The 27,335-nt window shown below is 46.7% G+C and overlaps 1 protein-coding gene across 1 annotated transcript; it reads right to left on the reverse strand.

Moving 5' to 3' along the window:
- Nucleotides 1–801: 801 nt before the first annotated feature.
- On the reverse strand, nt 802–23,258 carry LOC310696972 (TLC domain-containing protein 4-like). The gene is made up of 8 exons (XM_083483212.1): nt 22,998–23,258; nt 14,597–14,767; nt 13,739–13,828; nt 10,933–10,991; nt 8,027–8,121; nt 4,763–4,836; nt 2,169–3,832; nt 802–1,605 (listed from the first exon to the last, which is right to left on the reverse strand). Exons 2-7 carry the CDS (start codon nt 14,749–14,751, stop codon nt 3,541–3,543), a joined length of 765 nt encoding a protein of 254 aa, XP_083339338.1. The 5' UTR covers nt 14,752–14,767; nt 22,998–23,258; the 3' UTR covers nt 802–1,605; nt 2,169–3,540.
- Nucleotides 23,259–27,335: the final 4,077 nt, after the last annotated feature.

Here is a 27,335-nt window from a genome sequence, read left to right on the forward strand (position 1 = left end):
CCCGCGACGGGGTAAGCTCCCGTTGTTCGGTCCCTGCTCCTGCCAACCTAGCAGTTCGAAAGCAACTCAAAGTGCAAGTAGAGAAATAGGTACCGCTCCGGCAGGAAGGTAAACAGTGTTTCCGTGCGCTGCTCTGGTTCGCCAGAAGTGGCTTAGTCATGCTGGCCACATGGCCTGGAAGCTGTACGCCGGCTCCCTTGGCCAATAAAGTGAGATGAGTGCCACAACCCCAGAGTCGGCCACGACTGGACCTAATGGTCAGGGGACCCTTTACCTTTACCTCTCAATGGAAGCAGCTGCATACATTTTTAAAGTCTGCAGTCTTCCAGCTGAGCAGGAGGCCAGGCTGGGCCTGTTGTTCTTGGGTCCTGGACACAATTTGTTCTGGGGTCATCTCAGCTTCCCAGTTATTTTTATGTGAATGGTGTCTATCCATGGCTCACTGCATCAGGTGTAGTACTTGAGAAACACAGAGGAGAAGACGTGAAAGGAGGCACAGTGGGAAGAAGGCTTCAGGGTTGAGATATCCATATGTGGTGCAGACTTCTCTGTCAACAACATGCCTAGGGTTGCCATATTTCAAAAAGTGAAAATCCAAGCACAAAAGTTGTTGAGTTTTGGGGTGCCATACTTCCTGATTTTCCCAGACATTTAAGCGTTTTCTACCCGGGCACTGTTTCCAATAGCCAAATCCTGGCTATGTCCGGGAAATTTCAGATATATTGCAGCCCTAACACCCACCAAATGCAACACACAAACGCACATACACACAGAGACAAGAACGAGTAGAGGAAACCAAAATTTAATAAATTAATCTTATTTATTATATTAATGCTCACTGATTCCAGTTAATAAATGGAGGTTAGAAAATTAAAAAATGCTGCATAGTTGAGGATTAAACCATCTGAACAGCAGAGAAAATCAACAACAGAATTTCCACTGCTTGAATTTGTGGCATAAATTTGTTCATAGTGAAATGATGTATGCCAGCAGCTGTACCACAAACTGGAGGGTACTTTTCCAGGGCGATGCCGAGTGCTTGGAGAAGCATTTTAAGGCACAGATTTGGGAACAATGCTTTCACAAGCTTCTTAAAAATTAGCTTGCTCTCCTAGCAGCCAGGTAGAGGAATGGTAGAGGTTGACCCAGAGCATATAAATTCTTATTGAAGTCTACCCCAAGACATTAAGCACCTGGTGTTGGTATATTTGGTCCAGCGCAACCTTAGAAGCAGAGTTCCCAAGAGAAGTCGCCTGTGGAAACCCACAGAAATTAATGGGGGTTCCATTTCAGCTGGTTTAGCACAGGTAAACTTCCTGGGTTCCCCCCTCAGCCTTAGAGATGGAATAACTCTGTTGTGATTAGTGCTGTGGGTGGGGGGACGGGACAGGGGAAGATTCAGCATAAGAGAACAAGTAAGGAAGCAATAGCATCAGTGCAATGAACCTTGCAAACAAAATGCTAAACCCCTGACAACTTGTTGTAAGCACTGTATCGTCAGAATGTGTGTGCAGAGGGGCGAGAGAGAAGCAACTGTTGGTCCCTAAGGTGAATCAAAGATGCAAACCACACGGAAATCCACCTGGGTCATTCTCACAGTTGCATCTTAATTTCAGTTGCAGATAGGAAGCCGTGTTGGTCTGCCATAGTCAAAATAAAAAAATTCCTTCCAGTAGCACCTTAAAGACCAACTAAGTTAGTTCTTGGTATGAGCTTTCGTGTGCATGCACACTTCTTCAGATACACTGAAACAGAAGTTGCCAGATCCTTCTATATAGTGAGAAGGTGGGGAGGGGTATTACTCAGAAGGGTGGTGGGAATGGGAGATTGGCAGATAGCTGAGATGAGCCTGTTGACGACTCTTAACGACAAAGACCTGGAGAGACCTGGTCTGAACAAAGACATTGGATTCTTATCTCATGACTAAGCCATTTCTCACCTTCTCACCCCTTGCCTTTTCCTGTAAGACCTATTACAGTCGTTAAGAGTCGTCAACAGGCTCATCTTAGCTATCTGCCAATCTCCCATTCCCACCACCCTTCTGAGTAATACCCCTCCCCACCTTCTCACTATATAGAAGTGTGCATGCACACGAAAGCTCATACCAAGAACTAACTTAGTTGGTCTTTAAGGTGCTACTGGAAGGAATTTTTTTATCTTAATTTCACTATGAGTAACCACAGAGGAATGGGACACATCTATTTCCCACATTCAGCAGCAATGTGACACTCACAACACCAGATCTCTACAGCTGGGGCCTTGCTGTCAGTTTGCCATGCACACAATGCGTGTGTGTGTGTTTTTTTTTGGGGGGGGGGCATGAGCCTGATCCAGCAAGCTCTTCTTATGTTCACATGTGACACATGACATTATCAGTGACTTTTAGGAAGCCATACTCCACACTGCTGCACTCAATATTACGACTGACGTACAACAGAATATTGCAGTATTGTGCTGGAATGATGCAATTTCCCCCTGAAGAGGGATGCTGCCTCAAGGAGAGATGCCTGGGTTCAGAATGGCAGCCAACACCGGTTGGAGTAGTTCTTGTGAAAGGTAACTGGGTCGGCCCCGCCTGCCCCCAACAACCTCACAGTTTGCTTTGAACTAGTTCTGCTCAGGCCTTTTTGTGTCAACCTCTTTACTTTCGAGCTCTCAGAACTAAGGCAAGCACAGCCAAGAGTAGTGTCATGGTTATGCCCAAGTGAAGAGAGTTATGAAACCTTGTTCTGCTGAGGACGGCATTCTGAGGACCCTGGTATGAAGGAATGTCAAGTTCCACCCCAACCTGTTAGAGTGGAAACACCTTTTTCCAAACACTGTCTTCCAGTATTTACTACTGCTGTCCAATCATGGACAATCCTCCATTTTCAGTGCCTCGCTTGACACAGTTTCCTCCTCTATGCATTCAGCCTATTTCATTCTCCCAACATACTTCTATAAAAGAGCCATTGGGCAAAGTGGCAGAACGGTTTCCTTTCGTCCCTTCTCTCTTCCTCTAAAATATCCCTCCAACAGAAAACCAGACCCCTCTACCCTGGAGGCAAAGGTGCATATTTTTCCTTCCAACTGATAGACTTGTAGCTGAAACAAGGCAATGAGCTGTTTAGACACACTGTCACAGTCTAAGCCTGAAGCCACAAAGACCAGACAACTGCTGATACAGCTACATCTCTCTTTGCTCAACACCCACCCATGTGAGCCAAAGGATATTCCTGTGCTTCACACACACAGAAAGAGTTTAAACTATACATTTCAAACCATGTTAGATGCCCAGAGAGTCCATCCCCAAAACTGAGATGGATGTTGTTCTCCAGTTGCTCATTCTGTTCAGGGTGGCCAAGATGATGGAAGAAAAAACAAACAAATGCTCCAGTTGTGTGGATCCAGGGTTGTCTGCCTGGGCCAAGGGGATGGTCAGAAGCAGTTCCTATGGCTACTGGCTTCTAAGGGTATTAGAAGGGGGAGTATCCAGCGTGGTCCAGAAGTACTTAAGAGTCTCTGTGTTCCTGACCAAGTACTGCCTCATTCTCAACATCCTCATGCTGCCTTGCGAGACACGGACCGGCAGACGGCTCGGTAGAAGCCCCGGGTGATGCGATACATCCAGACCATATTGAGTACTTCCAAGGCTAGGCTGGGCCCGATCCAGGCCAGCTGTACACCCAGGCCCAGGCGCTCATACTCAGGAGTCCCATACCAGGAGTAGACTTGCATGTAATAGCTGGGGATGACGGCAATCCGAACCACAAAGAAGACCACCATCATGGCCAGGCCATTGGCCAAGACGACCCAGGAAGAGCGTGGCCAGCCAACTGCATCCAGGAACCACCTGAGATAAGGCAAAAGTATTGTGTCAAATGTATATATATAAAAAAACCACCCAGGGGGGCTGCCCTGGAAGATGCCACCCCTTCCTTCCACCTCTTTGAAGAAAGCAAAACCACAAGTCATCCACAGGATAATTCCAGACCTCTAGTGAGGCATGGGGAACCAAGAATTCAGCAGCATTAAATCAGCCATGGTTCTCCTAGATAGAACGATGTAGCCATTTTCTCAGCAGTTTCTTGAGCTTTGAATGGGGTCAGTGCTATGAATTCAAGGGGGTGCCCTCTGCATCCCCCGTTAAGCTTCACTGGTTGGTGGAACACAGGGCCACCTATGGTAATTCCTCTAGGATTAAGGGATCAGGGGTGAGCTGAGCTTCCTTAGTGGTGGCCACCCAAAGGACTTAAGATGTTGACTGTGGAATTATTATTATTATTATTTATTCCCCAGCCATTCTGGGCAGCTCCCAATAGAATATTAAAAACACAATAAAACATCAAGCATTAAAAACTTCTCTAAATAGGGCTGCCTTCAGATGTCTTCTATAAGTCAGGTGGTTGTTTATTTCCTTGACATCTGATGGGGAGGGTGTTCCACAGGGCGGGCACCACTACCGAGAAGGTCCTCAGCCTGTAACCTTATTTCTCGCAGGGAGGAAACCGCCAGAAGGCCCTCAGAGCTGGACCTCAGTGTCCGGGCTGAACAATGGGGGTGGAGACGCTCCTTCAGGTATACTGGGCCCAGGCCATTTAGGAAGTGAGGGGCTTTACTGTGGCTCCTTGTGAGGGGCCTGGAGAACAGCTGCTTTCCACAAGCCTGTTCCTTTTGCTATGAAAAGGATATGCAGACCCACATTGTCGAATGGATGTCACAGGTTTGTGAAGAAGCTCCTGAAACCATAAAAACCCTTGACTTACTCCACCAGAAAACTCACCGCAGGTTCACGAAGGGCGTGGAGAGTTCTGAGAGGAGACGGAAATTGGCAAAGTAGGGCAGCACTCCACGGCTCTGTGGGGACAGAAAGAGAAACCCTGAGATGCTGGCCTCACTGTTCCCCAAGATAGTGCCAAAGGGCTTGCTTTTTCCAGTGCCAGAAGATTCAGGCAGCTCTCAGGTACCAAGCAGAGAGCCCAACCTCCCTTTCTCTCAACAGCGAGGAAGCCAAGCAGAGAAAGTGTTAGAGAGCAGCAGAGCTGAATACCAGTACAGCCAGACTCCTTGGTGCCACCCACGCCTTGGTCGCTGGGCTTTTCCATCCTGAATGATGCAAAACAATTTTAATGTCCATTCATCCAACAGGACCTTGCCAAACCTGTGCATATCTATACCAATAGAAGCTGGTCCGCAATACCTGCTTCTTTGTTTTGTGAACTGTACCAGTTCAGCAACACGACTAGCATGCAATATGTAAGCAACTTTACTGGGCTGGGTTGCGAATCCATCCAAGCAAGTCCCTTAAGGTAAAGGTAAAGGGACCCCTGACCATTAGGTCCAGTCGTGACCGACTCTGGGGTTGCGGTGCACAGCTCGCTTTATTGGCCAAGGGAGCCGGTGTACAGCTTCCGGGTCATGTGGCCAGCATGACTAAGCGGCTTCTGGCGAACCAGAGCAGCGCACGGAAATGCCGTTTACCTTCCCGCCGGAGCGGTACCTATTTATCTACTAGCACTTTGACGTGCTTTCAATCTGCTAGGTTGGCAGGAGCAGGGACTGAGCAACGGGAGCTCACCCCGTCGCGGGGATTCGAACCGCCGGCCTTCTGATCAGCAAGTCCTAGGCTCAGTGGTTTAACCCACAGCGCCACCCGCATCCCTAGCAAGTCCCTTACAAATGCCTAATTGCATGTCAGAAGACAGGCACAATCTCATGGGTCCTTTTCCTGCTCAATCCCCCTTGAAATGAATTGAGAATTTTAGGGACATCTGTTGCAGCAGGAGTATTGCTCCAGCTGACACCATTTGCTATGAAGAAGCAGGCTGGGCTGTGCACAGGAGAATGACCACAGGGGATTCAAGAGTTAATGCTTTCAGGAAAGAGAAAGAGCCAGAAAAGGCAAGGTAGTCAGCAGTGGGGGCAGGAGTCCTCCGATGTGGGCTGAAGTTATATTAATCTGGGGTAAATGGTGTTGGGTCCTGACCACCCTCTAAACCCATTTACTAGTAACACAAACTCTGTTACTGATTGTAAAAAAATCTCCATTTAGCAGGACTAGCTTCCGAGTATGACAAGATTGCAGCATAGCCTCATCCATGAGATGGTGGACTCTTCTTCCCACTGAATTCCCAGGAGTTGCTTCCATGTTAAGTGTGCAAAGGATTGCTGTTATGTTAATCTCAAGGCTCAATGTGATGCCAACATTTCCTTATCATTTTCTAGCCAGGTAAACATTCCCTTGAATTGAACATGTGATTGGTTTTTTTAAACTGCTTTTAACGGTTTTAATTTTATGCTTTATAATTGTTTGTTCTACTGTATATTTAAATAAGAATGTTTCAATGCTATTGTGCATTTTAATTATGGACTGATTTTATAGTTGCAAAGTGCAAAGCCATTTTGGCATATAAGCAGCATGTAAATAAATGCCTATGTAGAAGGCAGCCTACATTATAATGGCTATTCTGCAGATAAGGTAAGGAGTCTTGAGGAAACACTACTTCCTCCAAGGTTGCTAAATCAATCAATGGCTGAGCAGGACAAGCAAAACTTAGAAGCACACATGGATTCCTCTTGAACAGGACTCTCCAACTCCTCATTTGAGATATGACAGGCGCCCGGTGTCTGCAATTTCCGGAAACAGTTGAAGATATTTCTGTTCTGGCTTTATCAGCTGAATTAACAGGTCTTCCCCATGAGTGTTAAGACTTCTAGTCTTGTTTTAAATGTGCTTGTTTTTTATTTTTTCATTATTTCATGTGTAAATCACCTTAAGACTGTGCTTAGGAAGCTGATTAATAAATTAACTGTGGTGGTGGTGGTTATTTCTGACAAGGGGAAAATAATTCCACCATTTCACAAAGAGCTTAGTGATGGAATAAAAAGTTAAACCGAGATAAAAAAAAAACTTTGACATTCCCCCTCCTCTTTAATGTGACATACCAATGCTACTTCTCATTATGCTTCCAAAATGTCTGTCTTTCTCCCTTCCTAGTATATCTTGTTCTTCTCAACCAAGGATGAATAACCTGTAGTCCTCCAGATGTTGATGGACTCCTGTTGCCCTTAGTCCCACCCAGCTTGTCTGAAGGTCAGGAATTATGGTAGTTGTAGTTCAATGACACCTGGAGGGCCACAGGTTTGTCGTTCCTGTTCTAGACTGTGAACCCGGAGGCAGGGACTGTCTTTATACTTTATACAGTGGTGCCTCGCAAGACGAAAAGAATCCATTCTGTGATTCTCTTCGTCTAGCGGTTTTTTCGTCTTGCGAAGCAAGCCCATTGACGGATTAGCGGATTAGCGCTATTAGCAGCTTATCTGCTGATCGGATCAGCTGATAAGCGGCTTAGCGACTTAGAAAAGGGGGGGGGAGGGAAAAAAACCAGCAGGAACTCGCAAGACATTGTCGTCTTGCGAACCAAGCCCATAGGAGATTCGTTTTGCGAAGCACCTCCAAAACGGAAAACTCTTTCGTCTAGCGAGTTTTCCGTCTTGCGAGGCATTCGTCTTGTGGGGCACCACTGTACTTCATTTCCATACAACACCTTTTTACACTGCAATCCTAAACACACAAATTAGTGGGTCAATCCCATTTAACTTAACGGGACTTATTTCTGAGTAATCATGCTTATGGTGCCTCCCCATGGCACACGCTCTCTGTCTCTTAAAAAAAAAACTTTTTAAAGTTCCTGGAGCATGTAAATGAAAAGTAAATCAGGAGTTCTCAGACATATGGAAGTTATATTTCTCAGCCAACCGATCATTGGAAGTGGGGGGGGGGGGGATTCAGTCTGTGCTATGCTAATTCTCTTTATTTTCCCTGGTCCAGATTTCAGACCATGTCCTTTTTTGCCCTGATGACAGCCGGTTTCTGTGGGTTGGGAAGGAACGATGCAGCACTGAAAGCTGTAGAAGAGCAGAGGGAAGCAAATGGATTGATGAAGAATGGGGTTTTTTTCTTTTAGAAAAAGGAACAAGAATGAAGAATAGGAGGAAACCTCTCCCCCTCCCTCCTCCCCAATAGCTAAAGGACTCTGGAACTAACCAACACGTATCCATAAGCGTATAGCGCTGCCAAGTGGTGGCAAACGAAAAGCGAATCTCCCAATGTCCTCCAGTACCGCACTAGCAGCAACAGATCTAGAATTCAGAACACAACATACGCACAAGGAAGGTTTACTGGGAGATGAGCAGGCGGGATACAAGGTTCAAGCATGGCTAGTAACAGAGCAAGGCCAACATGTTTCCACCCCTGACCCCGTGATTCTTCTGTTAACAGCCAACCTGCAGGCAGAGATTTAAAAGGTGAAGATTTAAATGGGGTAGGGAAAAAGGTTAAAAAGGTAAAGGACCCCTGGACGGTTAAGTCCAGTCAAAGGGGACTATGGGGTTGTGGCGCTCATCTCACTTTCAGGCCGAGGGAGCCAGCGTTTGTCCACAGACAGCTTTCTGGGTTCATGTAGGCAGCATGACTTAACTGTTTCTGGTGCAATGGGACACCGTGACGGAAGCCAGAGCGTGTGGAAACGCTGTTTACCTTCCCACCACAGTGGTACCTATTTATCTGCTTGCACTGCTGTGCTTTCAAACTGCTAGGTTGGCAGGACCTGGGACAGAGCAACGGGAGCTCAACCCATCACAGGGATTCGAAGCCACCAGCTAGTAGCTTGATGTCCATCTGCCAGCAGTGGTACAGGAGAGTGTTGGCAGTCTGGGCCCCAATGTCAGCTACTCAGTAGCATCCAGCAATACAACCATTTATTTTATTTTATTTAAAAAAACACCATTACACTATCTTTATACAGTGGTGCCTCGCAAGACGAAATTAATTCGTTCCGCAAGTTTTTTCTTCTTGCGAGTTTTTCGTCTTGTGAAGCACAGTTTCCCATAGGAATGCACTGAAAATCAATCAATGTGTTCCTATGGAGACTGTCCGGGGACAGAGGGGAAGTGCCGCAGGCCTTCCCCTCTGTCCCCCCTTTTGAAGCAAGGGGCGGAGGGGAGAAGATCGCTTCTCTCCGTTGCCGCCCCTTGGTTCAAAAGGGGTCCGGGGACAGAGGGGAAGGCGCGCGCGCGCCTTCCCCTCTGTCCCCGGAGATTGCGGGGCTGGCAACGGGGAGAAGCGATCTTCTCCCCGCCGCCCCTTGCTTCAAAAGAGGTCCGGGGGCAAGCTTCGTTTTGCGAAGCAAGCCCATAGGGAAATTCGTCTTGCGAAGCAACTCGAAAACGAAAAAACCTTTCGTCTTGTGAGTTTTTCGTCTCGCGAGGCGTTCGTCTTGCGGGGCACCACTGTATTGAGACATTTACTTCTCTCCCTCCCCTCTAACATATTACCTACCGTTGAGGAAATCTAGAAACCTTATATAGTCCCCATCACATCATAATAATCCTTTGAAATACAGAGGGTGTTTCAGCCTCCTTCCCAAACTAAGTATGGATCCCAGTATTTGGGATGAGCTTCCTTCATCCAGAACAACTCCAAGAACTTTGCATCCTCCCCACTGTATTCTCCTCTGCCCTACGGGCCTGCTTCACCCTGGACCACAGTTTTCCAGCAGTTTTCGCTTTTCTTTAATGACCTTGACAAAAACCGGAATGTGAATTTCCGCAAATTAAGCCTCTCAGAATTCCATAAACAACATATTGGTTGTTTGTTTTTGTTTTTTGTTTTGTTTTGTTTTAATTGGCTAACAAACCCATTCCCACTGCATCCACCAAATGTCTCTATTATTATTATTATTATACCAGATTTGGTTAATTTTGGTTATTTATAAAATTATAAATTATTTTATTATTTATACCCCACCCATGTGGCTGGGTTTCCCCAGCCACTCTGGACGGCTTCTAGCAGAATATAAAAACATAATGAAACGTCAGACATCAAAAATCTTCCCGTTAAAATGTTTGAAAATGTTATTGGGTTATCCTAATAGACACATTTTTAATATGCCGTGGCATGTTTCTAGGTAAGGACTGAATTGCAAAACTCAGAGAAGTGCAAAATCAGAAAGATTGTTGCATTCTGATCTGGTCTTGGAAGTGTGGATTGGGTATGCAATGAAATTCAGAGGAACTCTGTGCTATATGATAATTTTTGTGTGTTATTGGATTGACATAACTTGTGATTTCCAGAGTTTTGTCTGAAGGCACATGAGGCCATCATTCACTTCCTGGATGAGAGATCACTCGGGAACTGCATGTTTGCCATCTTGGGAAGAAGGATATGGATGCAAGTAAGTAAATAAAAACTTTACCAATGGGTAAGTGAGAAGAGTGAGAGTGAATTGAAAGAGGCTGCAAGAGACTCTCTGGCAGAAGAAACAGGGCTTCAAATTCACTTCTCACAGAACTAAATCGCTGGTTGAAATTCACCAACTGGCAGCAAAAAAGATACTGTACATCACAAGTGAGTGTGTACTAAAAAAAAATATTTAGACACCTTTTATTCCACTTTTGCACCTAAAAGCTGCTCAAAATGACTTACAGTGAAGCCATAGATAACCACAATAAATAGAAACAATCGATAAACAGCACAATAACAAAATAAGAAACATAAAACAAGCAAACAGGGCAGCAGATAACACACACCAGTACATTTTTTTCCTACACAGCCTCAGCTGCAAAGCTTTTCTTCTTTCTGGGAAGTCCAAACTTCCCCTTCACTATGAGATGGGAAGTGGGGAAGCACAAGCTCCTATGTTTTGTTTTAGGGTGATTCTTTGGGGCCCAATCCTCTGGGAATGCCTCAGTATAGAAGCACCTTTCCTGTTCACTTTAATGGGTCTTGGGTCAGGGCAAGATATTCCCAGTGGCATCTGATGGCAGCAGGCCAAGGAATAGAAAGGCAAACTGTGGCTGTGGTGAGGGGAACGGCAAGCTTCCCCAGAAAACTTCTGCTACCAGCCTTGGCCTTTCTAGCCTGCCCAATGAAATGGCGGCCATGATACTTACCGTACAGCAAGTATCCACACGTGACAGCTATGTTCAGCTTGACGAGCCACGGGTCTCCCCTGCAAAGGATGAAAGAGTGGGAGAATGATAAGAGGTGAGGGATCTGCTTTTGGGAGATGAATCTACCCTACTTCAATAGGTGCCAGTTTCTTTCTTTCTCACATGCAAGAAGCACCACATGGTGTTAGATGGAAAAGACCTCCCTGACTCAGTAAGAGAGGGTAGGCAAAAATGGACTGTCTGCTACAATGCACTATGGATGTATCCAGATCAGTCTTTCATACCATCTGCTTGCAGAAAAAAAGACACGAGGCCCTTGCTTTGCTCCATCACCATGACACATCTTCAGGTCTTTCTTTCTATCTTGCCATGCTTTTGTATTTTACATGTTTGGTTTAAACTAAGTGATGACAAACAGCTAGCTGGGATGGGTAACCTATGACCCTCTATACTAGGGGTTGCCAACTCGTGCCTGAAAAGGCTTTCACTGGTGCCCCAGACTCTGAGCTTTCATTTTTTAAGAAGAAAGTAAGTCTCTAGTCCTACCCCCCCAACCCCCGTGAAGAAAGTTATGAGGCAAAATGTGCAGGCACCTCCTCAGAAATTTCATTCAAATAAGAATGAATGTTGTGTAGCTACCGTCAATATTTTTCCTGGTACTGAGGAATGCTCCCTGTTCCATAAACAGCAACAGCATCTCTCTCTCTCTCTCTCTCTCTCTCTCTCTCTCTCTCTCTGTGTGTGTGTGTGTGTGTGTGTGTGTGTAAAACCAATATTGTGCGAACTGCACAATCAAGACCAGCAGGACATAAGTGACTTCCCATGGAAAGTGTAAGGTTGTTAGGGGAGACTTTATCTTTAACACTGAGGTCCTCCTCTGAGGGCCTTCTGTTGGTTCCTTCACTGAAGCGAAGTTACAGGGAACCAGATAGAGGATCTTCTCGGTGGTGGCACCTGCCCTGTGGAATGCCCTCCCATCAGATGTCAAGGAAATAAACAACTATCTGACTTTTAGAAAACATCTGAAGGCAGCCCTATTTTGGGAAGTTTTTAAGGCTTTATGTTTGTAGATATGCTGTAAGCCGCCCAGAGTGGCTGGGGAAACCCAGCCAGATGGGCAGGGTATTATTATTATTATTATTATTATTATTATTATTATTATTATTATTATAATTTTATGCTATTACAAGTACAAGCATGAGTTTGACTAAACTGCGGGAGGCAGTGGAAGACAGAAGTGCCTGGCGTGCTCTGGTCCATGGGGTCACAAAGAGTCGGACACGACTAAACAACAACATGCTATGCTGCCCATGGCAGCCATTTTGTATTACGGCAAACCCTCTCCCCACAGCAGCTATTTTCTGTCTGGGACACCCAGAGCTCTCTCAAAATCTGAAATGTACGCATTGTTCCAAAAAGGTTGGTGACCAGTGCTCTATATAGTGTTGAGCTACAGCATTTCCCCTCATCCCTCACCATCTGCCATGCTGGTCAGGACTGGTGGGACTTGCAGTCCATCAACATCTGGAAGGTGATAGGATCCCCATCTCTAGATGAAAAGGAGGCTGTGTCTCTAGCAGTCCCCCCGCCCAATTCCTTGTTGTTGAAACTATATAAAACACACCCATGGGTCTTTAAGATTTTCCCTCACAGATTACAACTGACTGTAAGGATTGATGAAAACTAGACAATAAGAGCTAGCTGCTTCTGTGGGAGAAAGAACAAAAAAAAAGAGAGAAGTTGTAACAAGGTGGGAGCAAAACCTGGTCTTTCCCCAATCACTGACAACCCTGATGCACCCGGAGACTGTGGTCGCACAACCCTCAGGTTGAGGGCTGGTCTGGATACAGCCTTAAGGTAAAGGTAAAGGGACCCCTGACTGTTAGGTCCAGTCGTGGCCGACTCTGGGGTTGCGGCGCTCATCTCGCTTTATTGGCCAAGGGAACCAGCGTACAGCTTCCGGGTCATGTGGCCAGCATGACTAAGCCGCTTCTGGCGAGCCAGAGAAGCGCACGGAAACGCCGTTTACCTTCCCACCGGAGCGGTACCTATTTATCTACTTGCACTTTGACGTGCTTTTGAGCTGCTAGGTTGGCAGGAGCAGGGACCAAGCAGCAGGAGCTCACCCTGTCGCGGGGATTCGAACCGCCGACCTTCTGATCAGCAAGTCCTAGGCTCTGTGGTTTAACCCACAGCGCCACCCGCACCCCTTGGATACAGCCTTATATTACCACAAAGACATACACAGCTAATATCCCACATGTAGCTGGTGAATCTAAGCCGGATTGAACATAAACTGACAGTGGGCTGCGTGCTCCAAGACGGTGAAGTCGACTAGTCGATGTGTTGGTAAGAAAGGAACAGAAATACCAGGGTGCAGACCAAAATGCCTGCTGAGCTTTAGGGACTCAGACAGCCCAGCTCAGGAGCAATGTGAGGCTAACTGAAAGAAAGGCATGGATATGTGCATTGCAAGCAGAGCGGGAGGGAGGAAGGGAGTGGGTATGGCTTGGGCAACAACATAAACACCTCTTTAGGCCCACTGCCAGCCCTGGCCCAGAAGCTGTGCCCGCCCCCTCCCGCAATCCTAAATCTCAAGAAACACAAGGGGCTATTCTTCCCCGACACAAAACAACCCTTCATGCCTTCCTAGCACAATGTGTCCCATCAAGCTCACATGCACCAGCTCTTCCTGCCCTCTCTCTCTCTGGGGAGGGCAGACTTGACGAATCGGCACATGCAAGCCTGGGCAGCAAAGTGGTCAGAGGAAGCGTGCGAGCAAGCCAGGAGGGCCTTTCCTTCTTACCAGATAGGGTTGGCATTTACAGCATCGTCAAACCAAAGGATGCAGAGGCAGAAGAGGCCGACTATCACAGCATGGAGGGTGGACACACATCTAGGGAGGAGGATAAGACAGGGTTACCCCAGGACTGCAGTGCCTGTGTCATGCAGATATTCTCCCCCCTCCCTGCACATGTGCACTCATGTACACATTCACATCTCTTTCCTCCAAAGCAAGAGATGCTCCAAGGCTTTTCACATGCTAAGCGGGGAGCGGTTCTTCCACTGAACTAGCTGAGAGCGTGAGAGAGAACTGCAAGACTCTCCACGTCCCCCCTCCCCAACCACTTAAAGATACTATACAGTGGTACCTCTGGTTACAAATTTACCGTATTTTTCGCTCTATTAGACACACTTTTTCCCTCCTAAAAAGTAAGGGGAAATGTGTGTTAAAGGGAAGTTCTCTTTCTGCACGGGAGACGCCTCTCAATGACACCTGCTACTCGTCTGTCGTGGTTTCATTCCAACAGTGTGTGCGTCTTATGGAGCGAATGCAGGCTGCGCAGCTATCCCAGAAGCCAGAACAGTGAGAGGGATCGCTGCGCAGAGCTCCCTCTCGCTGTTCTGGCTTCTGGGATTCAGAATCCCCCTCCCCTTGTTTTCCTCCTCCAAAAACTAGGTGTGCCTTATGGTCTGGTGCGAAAAATACGGTAATTTGTTCTGGTGGTCCGTTCTTAACCTGAGGTACCACTTTAGCTAATGGGGCCTCCCACTGCCGGTGTGCCGCCAGCGTACCATTCCTGTTCTCATCCTGAGGTAAAGTTCTTAACCTGAGGTACTACTTCCAGGTTAGCAGAGTCTGTAATCTGAGCTACCACTGTACCTGGAATTCCATTCGTTCTGCTTGACTGATGGAAGAGTGGAATATCTGGAACTCAGCGACAAAGATAACTGTGGGCTGACAGCGGAGAAGAAGAATTGGAAGGCCACAAAGCTGCCAGCTACAATACAGTAGCCAAGGCGAGTAGAGTCCTCCATTGGCTCTCAGCAACACCTGCAAGAAGACGAATGTGTATGGGTGTGTGTGGAGGGCAGGGGCGGGGGAGAGGCAGAACAGAGGTGCCCCCCCGCCCTACAAATTCACCAGAATCATATGTTTGGGGAAAATAATATCTGCACTTGATTTTTCTGAAGTGACACTAGCTTTGACCATGATCTTGACATTGAATAAAAGTTTATTACCGTGACAGAAACCAGAGCGCACGGAAAGACCGTTTACCTTCCCGCCACAGAATTAGAAGGGACCCTAAGTATCATCTCGTCCAACCCCCCTGCAATGCAGGAATATGCAGCTGTCCCATAAGGAGATCAAACCTGCAACCTTGGCATTATCAGCACCACACCAACTGAGCTATCCAGGATTAACTGGCCTATTCAGTAGTCAGAGGAGGCACAGTAAATTGTCAAGTGGTTTGCCAAAAAGAAAGAAAGAAAAAAGGTTTGACAACTGCTACACTAGGGGTAGAAGAGGAAGTCATTTTGGTCTCAAAGCCACATAGCAAAGGGCACTGAACTGCTGCCTCGGTTGAGAGCACTATAGGGTCGATTACACACAGCCCAGTCTCTCCAGTTTACTCTGCCACAGGCAATATTGCAAATGACTCATAGTCTCAAGCTCTGAAGGACTGCAGCTTCTGTCCCACTCATTGATTGATGCAGCCACAGATATGGAGCCGGTTCTAGACAGTCGCATGGATCTGCAATTTTTGTGACTTGCAAGGCAGGAACATTTGGTTATATGCTTTGCTATGGCACACATATTCCCATTTTAAGAACAGGGTGGGAGTGCCCACTACTGGGCTGACAATTCACTGCATGGACCAAGTGGAGATGGTGGGGAAGAACTTCAGTCTCTGATATATGGGGCAAAGTTAGGCTTGACCAGCGCGTCATAACACCATAAGGATTAAGCGGCTGCACATGGTGTAAAATGCACGATATAGGAGGCACAAGTAGCACAACTATGTGGCAGCTTAGGATGGATCAGGCATGTTATCTAAAGGAATTGCAAGTATGCCAAAGGGATAAGCTTCACTAGATCTCCCTCAGGGGCTTATGTACCCAGAACAATCTTAGCAGCAAGTGACAGGCGAAACCTTCAAAGGTGGGAACGTGCACTGATGACCCCCACATAGAGAATATAGGTAAGATGGCTGGTGACGTCCAGTTGGACGACAGGTTCTAAACGCTGGCAGAAAGAAGTAAAAGGGGAATCAGGCAAGACAAGAGGGATCCATAAGACTAATGAGATTAAGAAGACCAGGCAAGAAAAGAGCCTCTAAAATATAAAGGAGGAAGTTCTGGGGCAAAATGGGTGGAGAGAAGGAAAACAGGTTATTTCTTAATATCCAAAACACAGAGTTTGGGTGGGAAGACCTAAAAATGGAGAAGAACAGTAATTTTGGTTAGCAAGAATCAGCTGTGTTAAAATGCGTAGAAAACAAACCTGCAGTGTCGAGAGCAGCTGGCAAGGGTCAGGAGACTGAGCGCAAGAACAGGAGCAGATGAAGTGAAATACTGTATACTGTAGAAGTGAGCTTGGGCTTAGGATCAGTGGGATGAAGGGAGCTAAGGGAGGGAGGAGCGAAGGAATGAAGCGCATAGGAGGCTGCAAAACTGAAGGAGGAAGCAAAGGAAAGGAAGGAGAGAGGAAGGAGGGGATAAGAGGCAAAAGGTTCCAGAACTATCTTCGTGACCGAATAAGAGAGATGAGAAGGCTGATGGAGAGGTGGAAGGAAGTTGCCTCCAGACTGCTACTGCTTAGCAGGAAAGAGTCAGACGCATACTGGAAATTTAGATTTGCATAATTAAAGCACTGTCACAACAAATCCCCCCCCTTTTTTTTTGCTTAGGACTATAGTTATTGGATCTCTGTTTCTTTTCTTTTTTAAAGTATTTTATTTAGGATTTTCTTGTTTTACAGAAGTAAGTGTAATGCCTCGGTTTCCCCCCCCCCATGTAACATTTTTAGAGATCTGTTTCATTTGTTGAGACATTAGGGGGAGAAGAAAAAAGGGGGGGAGAAAGGGGGGAGGGAGGGAAGATGGATGGGGGTGGGGTCGGGTGGCGATGTTTCTATTATGCTTAAGGTATGTAGAGTTTGGTGTCAGCGTTGCTTGTGTTGTTCACTTGTGTTCCTTTGGTGGTGAGAGAGGTTGGGGTTGGCCTAGCGTGCGATTGATTGATTGATTGATTGATTGTGATTGGCTGTGGTGATCTTTGTTTTCGTGTGTGAGTGGGGTGGGTAGGTGTTTTGGATCAGGTTAGCCATATTGATTACAACAAATCCACTTGCAAAAAAACAACAGCAAACACACAGGCTTCGTGCAGTTAGGAAATTGATGGCAAAATGGACTAAAAAGTGTGTGCTCATGACTGACAAATGGAAAGACCTTTGTGCAAACAGATTTGGGTGAATGTTTGATAAAAGACATCATACAACACCAGTGTAAGTAAATCGGGTTGAATGCTCAATAAAAAGATTGTCTGGAGCAGCCTTTTTTCCCACAGGACCAAGAGGGTCACAATGCGGAGAGAATTTGACCAAAGGTAGCTGCTGAAGGAAGTTGTGAGAAAAGAGAATCTGGGGGCACCAGGCTGGGTGGTCAACATGCATGTAGAAACTCTCAAGAACGAAGGGAGACAGGAGTATTATCAGGGACAAAAAAGGTGATTCTCTCAGAACTAGATAGAAATGAGGAGACAAGACTAAAGGGGTCAGCAGACAATAGCTACAAGAGGATGGGAGTAAATAATGAATTTTCATGAAAGGAAAATATGAGAAAATATATGTGTGTGTAAGAAGGAGACTAGGGCAATTGGGAGTACAACTATCAAGTAGGGGGGTAGGAGAGCTGAAAATAATGTAAATATATTTCTCATCCGGCAACCAATGTGCCCCTTTGGTAGTACAGTGGTACCTCAGGTTAAGTACTTAATTCATTCCGGAGGTCCGTTCTTAACCTGAAACTGTTCTTAACCTGAAGCACCACTTTAGCTAATGGGGCCTCCCGCTGCTGCCATGTGATTTCTGTTCTCATCCTGAAGCAAAGTTCTTAACCCGAGGTACTATTTCTGGGTTAGCGAGTCTGTAACCTGAAGTGTCTGTAACCTGAAGCGTCTGTAACCCAAGGTACCACTGTACATGAAACCAAAGGGGTGCAATGGTTGGCAGGCATGATTTTTTTCCAGCTCTCCTACCCCACTATAGAGCTCTGTGAGTTGGAAGGAAAAGTTGTTGATGAAAGTTTAGCCAGCTAGAGGCAGAGGAGCGGCCTGATGGCTATTAAGTGCCCTCTAGTAACTGAAAGCAATAACTTGTTTTACCATCTCTGGCCAGGCTGTTAAATCAAGCTTGGTAGCAGAGAGACAAATCTTATCAGATAAGAGCAACGGTTTAGAGAACATGCTGCCCCACACCACCAGCTCGTCTGTCTCAGATCAGAACCCACATGTGTTCCAAAGGAATCTAGAGCACATGATCAGTCCATGCACAGCACAAGCCAGGTACCTGCAATTGCACAGCTATTTCTATCAACCGTGAATGTGGCATGGAATACACCCAATATTCCCCTGCAGCTCCACACAGCAGAATTAAATTGGTAGTGTGGTAATCATGTTGTCCTTCCAAAAAGCAGGCCCATCAAATAAGGGCAAGAGTGTTCCTCTCAATGGATTGCCCCAGTCTCCCTCTCTCCTATCTGACTCCTACATTGGGCAGTTCTCTATAGTTTGGTGTCAGATGATTAGCTTGCCTAGTCTAGTCTTCTACTTTTCTCTCCAAGGTACTGGGGTCTTCCCCAACTCTGCTATTGGAGCTCCTTTAAGTGGAGATGTACAAGGCCCTATGGGACATATAATGCAGAGAGGCATCCCAAATCATATGGAAGCTACAGCCTATAGGAAGAACGTTTCGTTTGAATGAATTATGAGTGTCGGAGTGGGCAGTCCTGAGCTAGTCAGAACTATTGGTCTAAGGCAACTCCCTATGTTCATATGACAAGTGTATTTGAGAACAACAAGATACTTGCCAGGTTTTCAAAAACACATGTTCATTTTGGAAACCAGAGGAACATGAAACTGCCTTGAAACCAACATGTGTTGGTTTCATGAGGAAATGGGCATCTGCTCTTGATTCACAGACTTCCAATGGGTGCAGGATTTCTAAACACTCCCCCCACGTCCACATATGCAGAAGTCACACAACTGCACCTGGTCTCTGCACAGTTCTCAAGGGCATCTTGCACAGGGATCTGGATGCAGAGCAGAAATGTGTTTGGCTGGCTTTATTTCTATGTTTGCTGGTCTGGACTGAATTGTTTGATCAAGGTGCATCCTGTTCAAAGCCCAGATTCCAGGAAGGAGTTGTAAAGGCCTGCCACAGGACAGGGCAGCTGGAGATTAAGCCTGCAACCTTATGCACATTTAAAGAGTGACTACTCCAGAGTCCCATTGATTTCATTGGTCGTTATTCCCATACTAGAGGTTTGCACCCTTACTTGTTAGCAACTCTCATTTAATTCAGTGGGGCTGACTTCTGAATAAACAGACCCAGGATTAGCTCATACAGTTAGGTAAAGGTAAAGGGACCCCTGACCAGTCCAGTCGTGACCGACTCTGGGGTTGCGGCGCTCATCTCGCTTTATTGGCCGAGGGAGCCGGCATACAGCTTCCGGGTCATGTGACCAGCATGACTAAGCCGCTTCTGGCAAACCAGAGCAGCACACGGAAACACCATTTACCTTCCCACCAGAGAAGGTAATACCACCTACTAATCTATTTGCACTTTGATGTGCTTTCGAACTGCTAGGTTGGCAGGAGCAGGGACCGAGCAACGGGAGCTCATCCCGTCGCGGGGATTCGAACCGCCGACCTTCTGATCAGCAAGTCCTAGGCTCTATGGTTTAACCCACGCGCCACCTGCTCATGCAGTTACTTTACGACAAATTTGTGAGCGTGATCACAAGAAAAAACAACCTTGAACTGGTTCTAAAACAGTAGAACAAGGTGTGCTGTTAACTACCCAACACATGTCTGTTCAATCTTTCTCTGACTGTCCCCTCCTTGGAAAAAAATCAAGCAAGACCAACAGCTTCTCTAGGATATCTGTTCTGAACTGAACCCAAACCAACCTCCTTGTGATTCATGGCCATTGCTGCTGTTCACATAGGGAATGGCTGTTCCCTCTCTTCTTTCTGAAATCCTTTAAAATATTTCTGAACTAAACAGCCTAATCTTGCCCTCCTAATCTTCTTTCCTCCAGGCTAAACATTTCAGAGTGCCTTTGGTCCTTCTTTCACAGCAGGGCAGGTAGCAAGGGTTGGAACTACTGGACTCCCTCAGAGGCTCATGCCTGGGCCAAGGCTTCACTGCCATTCCCAAGGTATTCCATCCTGCTGCTGTTGCTCCTTCTTGCTGCCCGTTCCCCTGCCCTCATTGAGTGAATAGGCAGTGGTGGATGTGCAAAAGGTCCTTGCTTTAATCCCTGGCATCTGAAAGTACAGCTGAAGTGATGGTATGGCTTCATATAAGGCAGTTTCTTAACTACTAATTTGTCAGCATCCTGCTTTGAGTTGTGTTGCTAGTACTGAATTTTGCAATAGATTTGTTCTGCTTCTCAAATGATTGCAGTGAGGCTCCTGTTCATACAAGCTGACCACCACCACTTACGCATCTCCCAAAAGGTTTTACAGTTTTCTCTCTTTAACTGACACCTTCTGCGTGCAAAACACGTCTTCTACCACTAAGCCATGTCCCCTTCCAGTAGGAGGTATCTATGAATTAGAATGGAGGAAATTGGTGTAGTGCTACGGCAATCATTCCATCAACAGAAGCTTTTTCAGCTTGCCATACAAAATTCTCCTCACTATTAGCCCTGTGTGCTGGTTTTTTTTTTTGGGGGGGGGTCTCCCGGCACACACACACCCCAAGCCAATTTAGAGGAGCACAGGGGGAGAAGAGGAGAGAGAGCCCCACTGTGCCAGCAGAAGTTCTTGCATGAGCTTCCACTAGTTAACAGTGTTTCTCAATTTTGGGCCTCCAGCTGTTGTTAAACTACAACTCCCATCATGCCTAGCCAGCAGGACCAGTGGTCAGAGATGATGGGAGTTGTAGTCCAACAACCATTTAAGCAAGTGTGACACTAGTCAAGCCCTAGGGATATGACAGGGCCATTCTTATGCATATTACACCACATATGCAGTTCCCTATGTCCTGGGGTGGTTTTGCTGTGATCTATTGAGATGTGGAGCCATGCAGTTCCGAGAGACAGGTGAGATTGCAAGCATGGCTCTATGCCATATCCAAACCCACATGCCTTCCAGCTGCTGTTCAGGTGTGCCATAAACCCCTGCATGAAGATTTTTACAGGTGAGGGCCGGCTCTGCATACCACCTTCCCATGAAATAAAATCTAGTTTTAACTGAAGTACTGGTCTAACTACTTAATTATGTAAACTGCTGCTGGATTTTTTTTTTTATCTGTTTTATCTGAATTGCTCAGCTCAGCCATGTACTGTTCCTAGGTTGCCGTTTTGTTTTTTAAATGGTTTGCTTTCAGTTATATTTTATGGTTTTGAATGTTCATGTAAGCCACTGTGGGAGAGCTATCAAAGGCGGCGTATTCTAGCTATTGCAACAGAAATAAATAAATAAAAGCAAACAGCACCTATTTTGGCTATGGCACTTCAACTGAGGAATTTCCTCCTTCAGTACCATGGCACATGCCATGCCCTCTAGTCAAAGAATCTCAGGAAGCAGGGTTGGGGAAAATGCATGTGCAAGGTTTCAGAGAGCTGCTGCCAATCAAGGTAGAATTCTTAGCATTATAGAGACAACGGCCTGACTCAGCAGAAGGTAATTTTTTTTCTGTACTTGGACACATCACAGTACCTATCACCTAATAACCTCTGGAATTTCTTCCAGTCTTACAGGTCTCAGATGGAAGTTTTAACCTGTGCGACGAGCCTTCATATGTACACTCCAACAAGTCGGCTTAAACTTGCTCAAACGTTGACATACAGTCCAATTTTGTGCATGCCAACCCAGAAGTAAATCCCACTGAATTAAAAGGCTCTTACTCCCAGGAAAGTGTGTCTAGGGCCACAGCTTAAAGCGGGCATGTTCAAAGTCTGTTTTGGGGGCCTAATCCAGACCACCGGCCCTAAAAACTTCAATCATAAAAAAAGCTCAACAACCTCAATCCTAAAAAAAAAGTCAACAACTTTGGTAGGCCCTCTGGATCTGGCCCTCTTTGAAAAAAGTTTGGACACCACTGGTTAAAGCTAAATATGTAGGCTTAAAACCACCTACACATGCTGCTGGTTGTTACAAAGCAAGTGATCTCAGACTTATTTACATTTCCAAACGATTCCACATACATAGTGGAAAGCATGTTCAACCATACAACTGCAGCAGTTAAGTTATTTTGTCTAGAAAATATGCTCCCTGTGCCTCTATAGGACTTTACTTGCAGGATTGCTCTGTTAATGATGCTCTGAAACACACAGGCAGGCAAAACATACTCGTGGCTTCTCCACCCTTTTTGAGGCTGCTGTTTTCTTTGCCACGAGACGCGTCTCCCTCTTGCCACGTATTTGCCACCCCAAGGTCCCAGTTTACCAGAAAGGTCGAGGAACCAGTTCTCTGGCTTCTCTTCATTCAAACGGAATGGGGAGGTAGTAGGAGATACTATCGCGGAACCAGGGAAATATGCCCGCGGGACGGTGAAAGATCGTTAACTGGACACCCCTAAGAAGAGTGTGCTGGATCAGGCCAATGCCCCACCTAACCCACCATCCTGTTCTCACCGTGGCCAACCAAATACCCATTATGGGAAACCAGCGAACAGGATCCGAACCCGAGAGACCCTTCCCGCGGTTTCCAGCAACTGGTGTTCAGACGCACAGCTGCCCGTGCGCCTCCAGCTGTGGAGGAGGCGGAGCGCACAGCTCCCCAACCAGCCACCGTGGCCACCGCTAGCCCTCGACAGCCACGGAAACGCACAGCATGTCGCAGCAACGCTTTGACTTCCTTGCGCAATAACGAGAAAACAAAATGTCCTTCGCTTTGGGGGAAAGGGGACTCCGCTTCAGCCTGGATTCCCCACTAAACGCTGCCCATTCCAAGAGGGACCTTGGAGACCCTTCGTCCCCAAAGCAGGACAGAGCCTCTCCAAAAGCCGGTTCTGCTCGCGCCCCGCCGGGGCGAACAGCTCGCGGGACCCACCTGACACCCAGCCGAGCCCCTCCAGCTCCCGCTTGCCCGACGTCCGAGCTTCAGTCCGGCCGCTTGGAGGTCCCCGCCTGCCCGGGGTCTCGCGCCCCAGCCTCCGGCGCCGCCGCCACGCGCAAAGGCGCACGCACCTCCCTCCCTCCGGCCACGCCTGCTGCTTTGCGCAGGGACACCGAGACGCCCGCGACGCGGCGGGGGCCCCAGGCAGGCGACACTCCCCCCCTCGGGCTCCTCCTCCTCCTCCAGCCGGACCACAGGAGGCCAACGCCGCCCCGCACCCCCGGCCTCCTCCAACCGGCGGCCTCCGCGCCGCCCTCGCTCCCGCCCAGATCCGCCCCGCAGACGCCGCGAAGGGGCGTGGGAAGCGGGCCGACCAAAGCGAGTGGGGGCGCGAGGTCGTTGCACCCGGCCGGGCGCGCGGTGCCACGAACCCGGAGGGAAAGCAGTTCCGAGGCCAGCCTAGTCAATCAGCTGAGGCTGGCGGTGTTTTATTTTACTTTACCAGCAAATAAGCCTCCCCACGCAGCCTGTTAGTAGTAAATCCACAGCATGAGTACCAATTATTATTATTATTATTATTATTATTATTATTATTATTATTAAATTTTATTTATACTTTTCAGATTTATACATTTCACTAATTTTACAGTCGTTTGAACATTTCAGAACTTGACTTCCTTCCCCCTCTGCGGTTCCTTAAATTTATTTTTGATATCTTCTACATATCCAAGTTAACTTAATTTGCTTACTTATTCATCTACTTTCAAACTGCCGATAATCCTGCCCATGTTGTTATCTGCTTACAATTTATCTGTAAATATTTAATAAACCATTTCCATTCTTTTATATAAAAAAGTTTGTTATCTTGATATCTTATTCTTCTAGTATGTTTCGCCATTTCTGCATATTCTGTAAGTTTTTGTATCCATTCTTCCTTTGCTGGGACTTCTGCTTCTTTCCATTTTGGGGCAAGTAACATTCTTGCCGCTGTACATGAATAAGTTTCTATACAGTTTCGGTAGTTCTGTCCCTATAATTCCCAAAAGAAAGGCTTTTGGTTTGTTTTTCAAATGATAAAATGATATACAGTGGTACCTCGGGTTACATACGCTTCAGGTTACATACGCTTCAGGTTACAGACTCTGCTAACCCAGAAATAGTGCTTCAGGTTAAGAACTTTGCTTCAGGATGAGAACAGAAATTGTGTTCCGGCGGCACAGCAGCGGCGGCAGGAGGCCCCATTAGCTAAAGTGATGCTTCAGGTTAAGAACAGTTTCAGGTTAACTACGGACCTCCGGTACGAATTAAGTACTTAACCTGAGGTACCACTGTATAATGAATTGAAATGATAGATAATGAATGGGAAAGGATGTTTAAAATAGCATAAGTAGCAATTACAAGGAACGGGCTTAAGAAATAAGGTAAACTGCTTAGTTCCCAAGGAATCGTCTCCATTTGCTTTCATTGGCCTCTGATCTCATACGTAGACAATCTCCCTCAGGCATTTCTCTATTTATTCCGTTACATACTGTACTAAATTGCCTTTCCACCAATAAACTCAAGGCGGCAGACATAGTCCTTCCCCTGCTCCTCCCCATTTTATCATCACGGCAACCCTGTGAGGTCGTTTGGGCTGGGAAGTGAGTGACAGGCCCAAGGTCACCCAGGAAACTTCCCTGGGGCTGAGCAGATTTGAATCCTGGTCTCTCTCTCCCAGGTCCTAGTCCAACACTACACTGACTTACCACACTGGCTGTTGTGGGGAATTTTATTATATATGCAGAGATTAATCAACTGTCAGAACATGCTGACAAAGTGGGCCCTTCTCCATGGAAGCTTGTGTCATTAAAATGTGCTTCTATTTCAAGGTGAAAGTTTAAGAAGTAGATAAGCAAGCCCCTTCGCATGCCAATTGCGCCCTCAGGCTCTCCCAAGCACCCCTGCTGCCTCAGCCCACGGGGCATAGGTGCTAACTCCCTGGGGACTTGGGGGCCTGAACACCCACAAAATTCCCAATGAAGGGGCTAAAGGTAAAGGGACCCCTGACCATTAGGTCCAGTCATGGCTGACTCTGGGGTTGCGGCGCTCATCTCGCTTTATTGACAGGGTCATGTGGCCAGCATGACTAAGCCGCTTCTGGCGAACCAGAGCAGCGCACGGAAACGCCGTTTACCTTCCCGCCGGAGTGGTACCTATTTATCTACTTGCACTTTGACGTGGTTTTGAATTGCTAGGTTGGCAGGAGATGAAGGGGCTAGGCACCCACAAATTTTGATGCAAGGGCCATGCACGCTGCATGACACCCACGGCCCTGGGCACCCATGGTCGCAGAGCCAAGTTGGTACGCTTGCCATGGGGCAGGGGTCTGCAACCCGCGGCTCCGGAGCCGCATGTGGCTCTTTTACACCTTTGCCACAGCTCCGGGGCGGATACTAGCGAGGGGAGGTGGCACATTGTGCTCCCCGACACTCCCCACTGTGGCGGGCGCTGTACTGGCTGTGACGTCGCATGGGGGCAGTGCATGCGTTAGTCACGCACCATCCTGATGTCACCTTCCCGCCCGCCCGCTACATTATAAGGGGCATGTACGCTGGTCACTGCATTGAAAGGGGGCATGTACGCTGGTCACTGTTTTGAAGGGGAGTGAACAACACACACAGGCACACACACAAAAGGTAACTTGTTAATTTAACGTTTATTTCTATGAGGAGGAGTAATTCTGAGGGGTCAAACAAAGAAATAATAAAAAAGTGACAAAAAAGTTATTTTTATAATGACAGGTTTTGCGGCTCCCAGTTTTTTTTCCCAAGTGGCTCTTTTTGTCTTAAAGGTTGCAGACCCCTGCCATGGGGGAATGAAGGCACCGATGCCCGGCCATATAAGGGGCTCAGCTATCGCTGCTCACTTCCTCTAATGGCACCTGACTCACTGGGGTGGTGGGGAGGGAGATCACGTGCCATGCATGACCCCTCCCTGCCTCTCTCCTTGGCATGGGCATAGCCAGGGGGGGCAAAGAGGGGCAGCTGCCCCCCACCAAGTAAAACAACAGAAATACCATACTTAACTGACCAATCACAGTGGTTCTGCCCCCCACAAAGTCCTGACAATCCCCCCAACAAAAATCCTGGCGACACCCCTACTCCCTGGGTGTCCTCACGGTGCCTTTGCAGCCTGTGGACACTGTGGAGGGGATCCCATTAACAGTGCACCCCTTTTTGAAGCATGAAATTTAGACCAGGAATACACATTCGAAATAGATTTACACATGCCATGTTTAATCATCATCATTTTTAATTTGTATACCGTCTTTCTAGCTTACAATACTGAAGGTGGTTTACAAGCTGAAGAAACAAAAAATGTACGTCTTATAACAATCTAATGCAATACAAAAATATAATAATAAAACATAACTTTAAAATAGGCAACCTACATCAAAAAAGTAACATTCAACAATCATTAGAATAGTATAAAACAATATCAACATATAAAAGTTAAACAGAAATCCACTCAACAGTTACAATAAATAATATCTAAACCATAATCAATAAAACAACGGCAAGCCACAGTATATAAAACAATACAATACAATAGCTGGAGGACTAAAGCAGGGGTACTATTCCTAACAAAAACACACTTCAAAAGCTTTCATTCTTCCTAAGAGCTAATGATAGCAAAACACTGGAGACAGGTAAACTGTAATTTAAGGGAAGAGTGGTGCGGACAACTTTGAGTGGTTGCCTTAATTGCAGGGTCAGCAAAGCAAGGCTACAAGAAAGAAGATTCCACCTAAACATTAGGAAGAACTTCCTGACAGTAAGAGCTGTTCGACAGTGGAATTTGCTGCCAAGGAGTGTGGTGGAGTCTCCTCTTTTGGAGGTCTTTAAGCAGAGGCTTGACATCCATATGTCAGGAGTGCTCTGATGGTGTTTCCTGCTTGGCAGGGGGTTGGACTCGATGGCCCTTGTGGTCTCTTCCAACTCTATGATTCTATGATTCTAAGGCCTCAGGCAGCTGGATCCACAGAGACAACAGATCTGGGATGTAAGGAATTTATCGCCCACTGCTGGCAGTTACTGCTACAACCATAGAGACATCCACACAGTCTGTGGCACATTCAATGGAGGCTAGATCCACCTCCTCTTTGGAAGCGCCTCCCCCCCACACCATTGCCCTTTTGGCCAAGAGGAGGGAGGTCTACTGGTCTTTTCCCACCCTTATTCCCAATGTAATAATAATAATAATAATAATAATAATAATAACAACAACAACAACAACAACAACAATAATAAATTTATACCCCACCCATCTGGGCTGCTTCCAACAAAACACTAA

The sequence above is a fragment of the Podarcis liolepis genome, assembly GCF_965112155.1.
Source record: "Podarcis liolepis genome assembly, chromosome: 17".
Classification (NCBI taxonomy): Eukaryota; Metazoa; Chordata; class Lepidosauria; order Squamata; family Lacertidae; genus Podarcis; species Podarcis liolepis.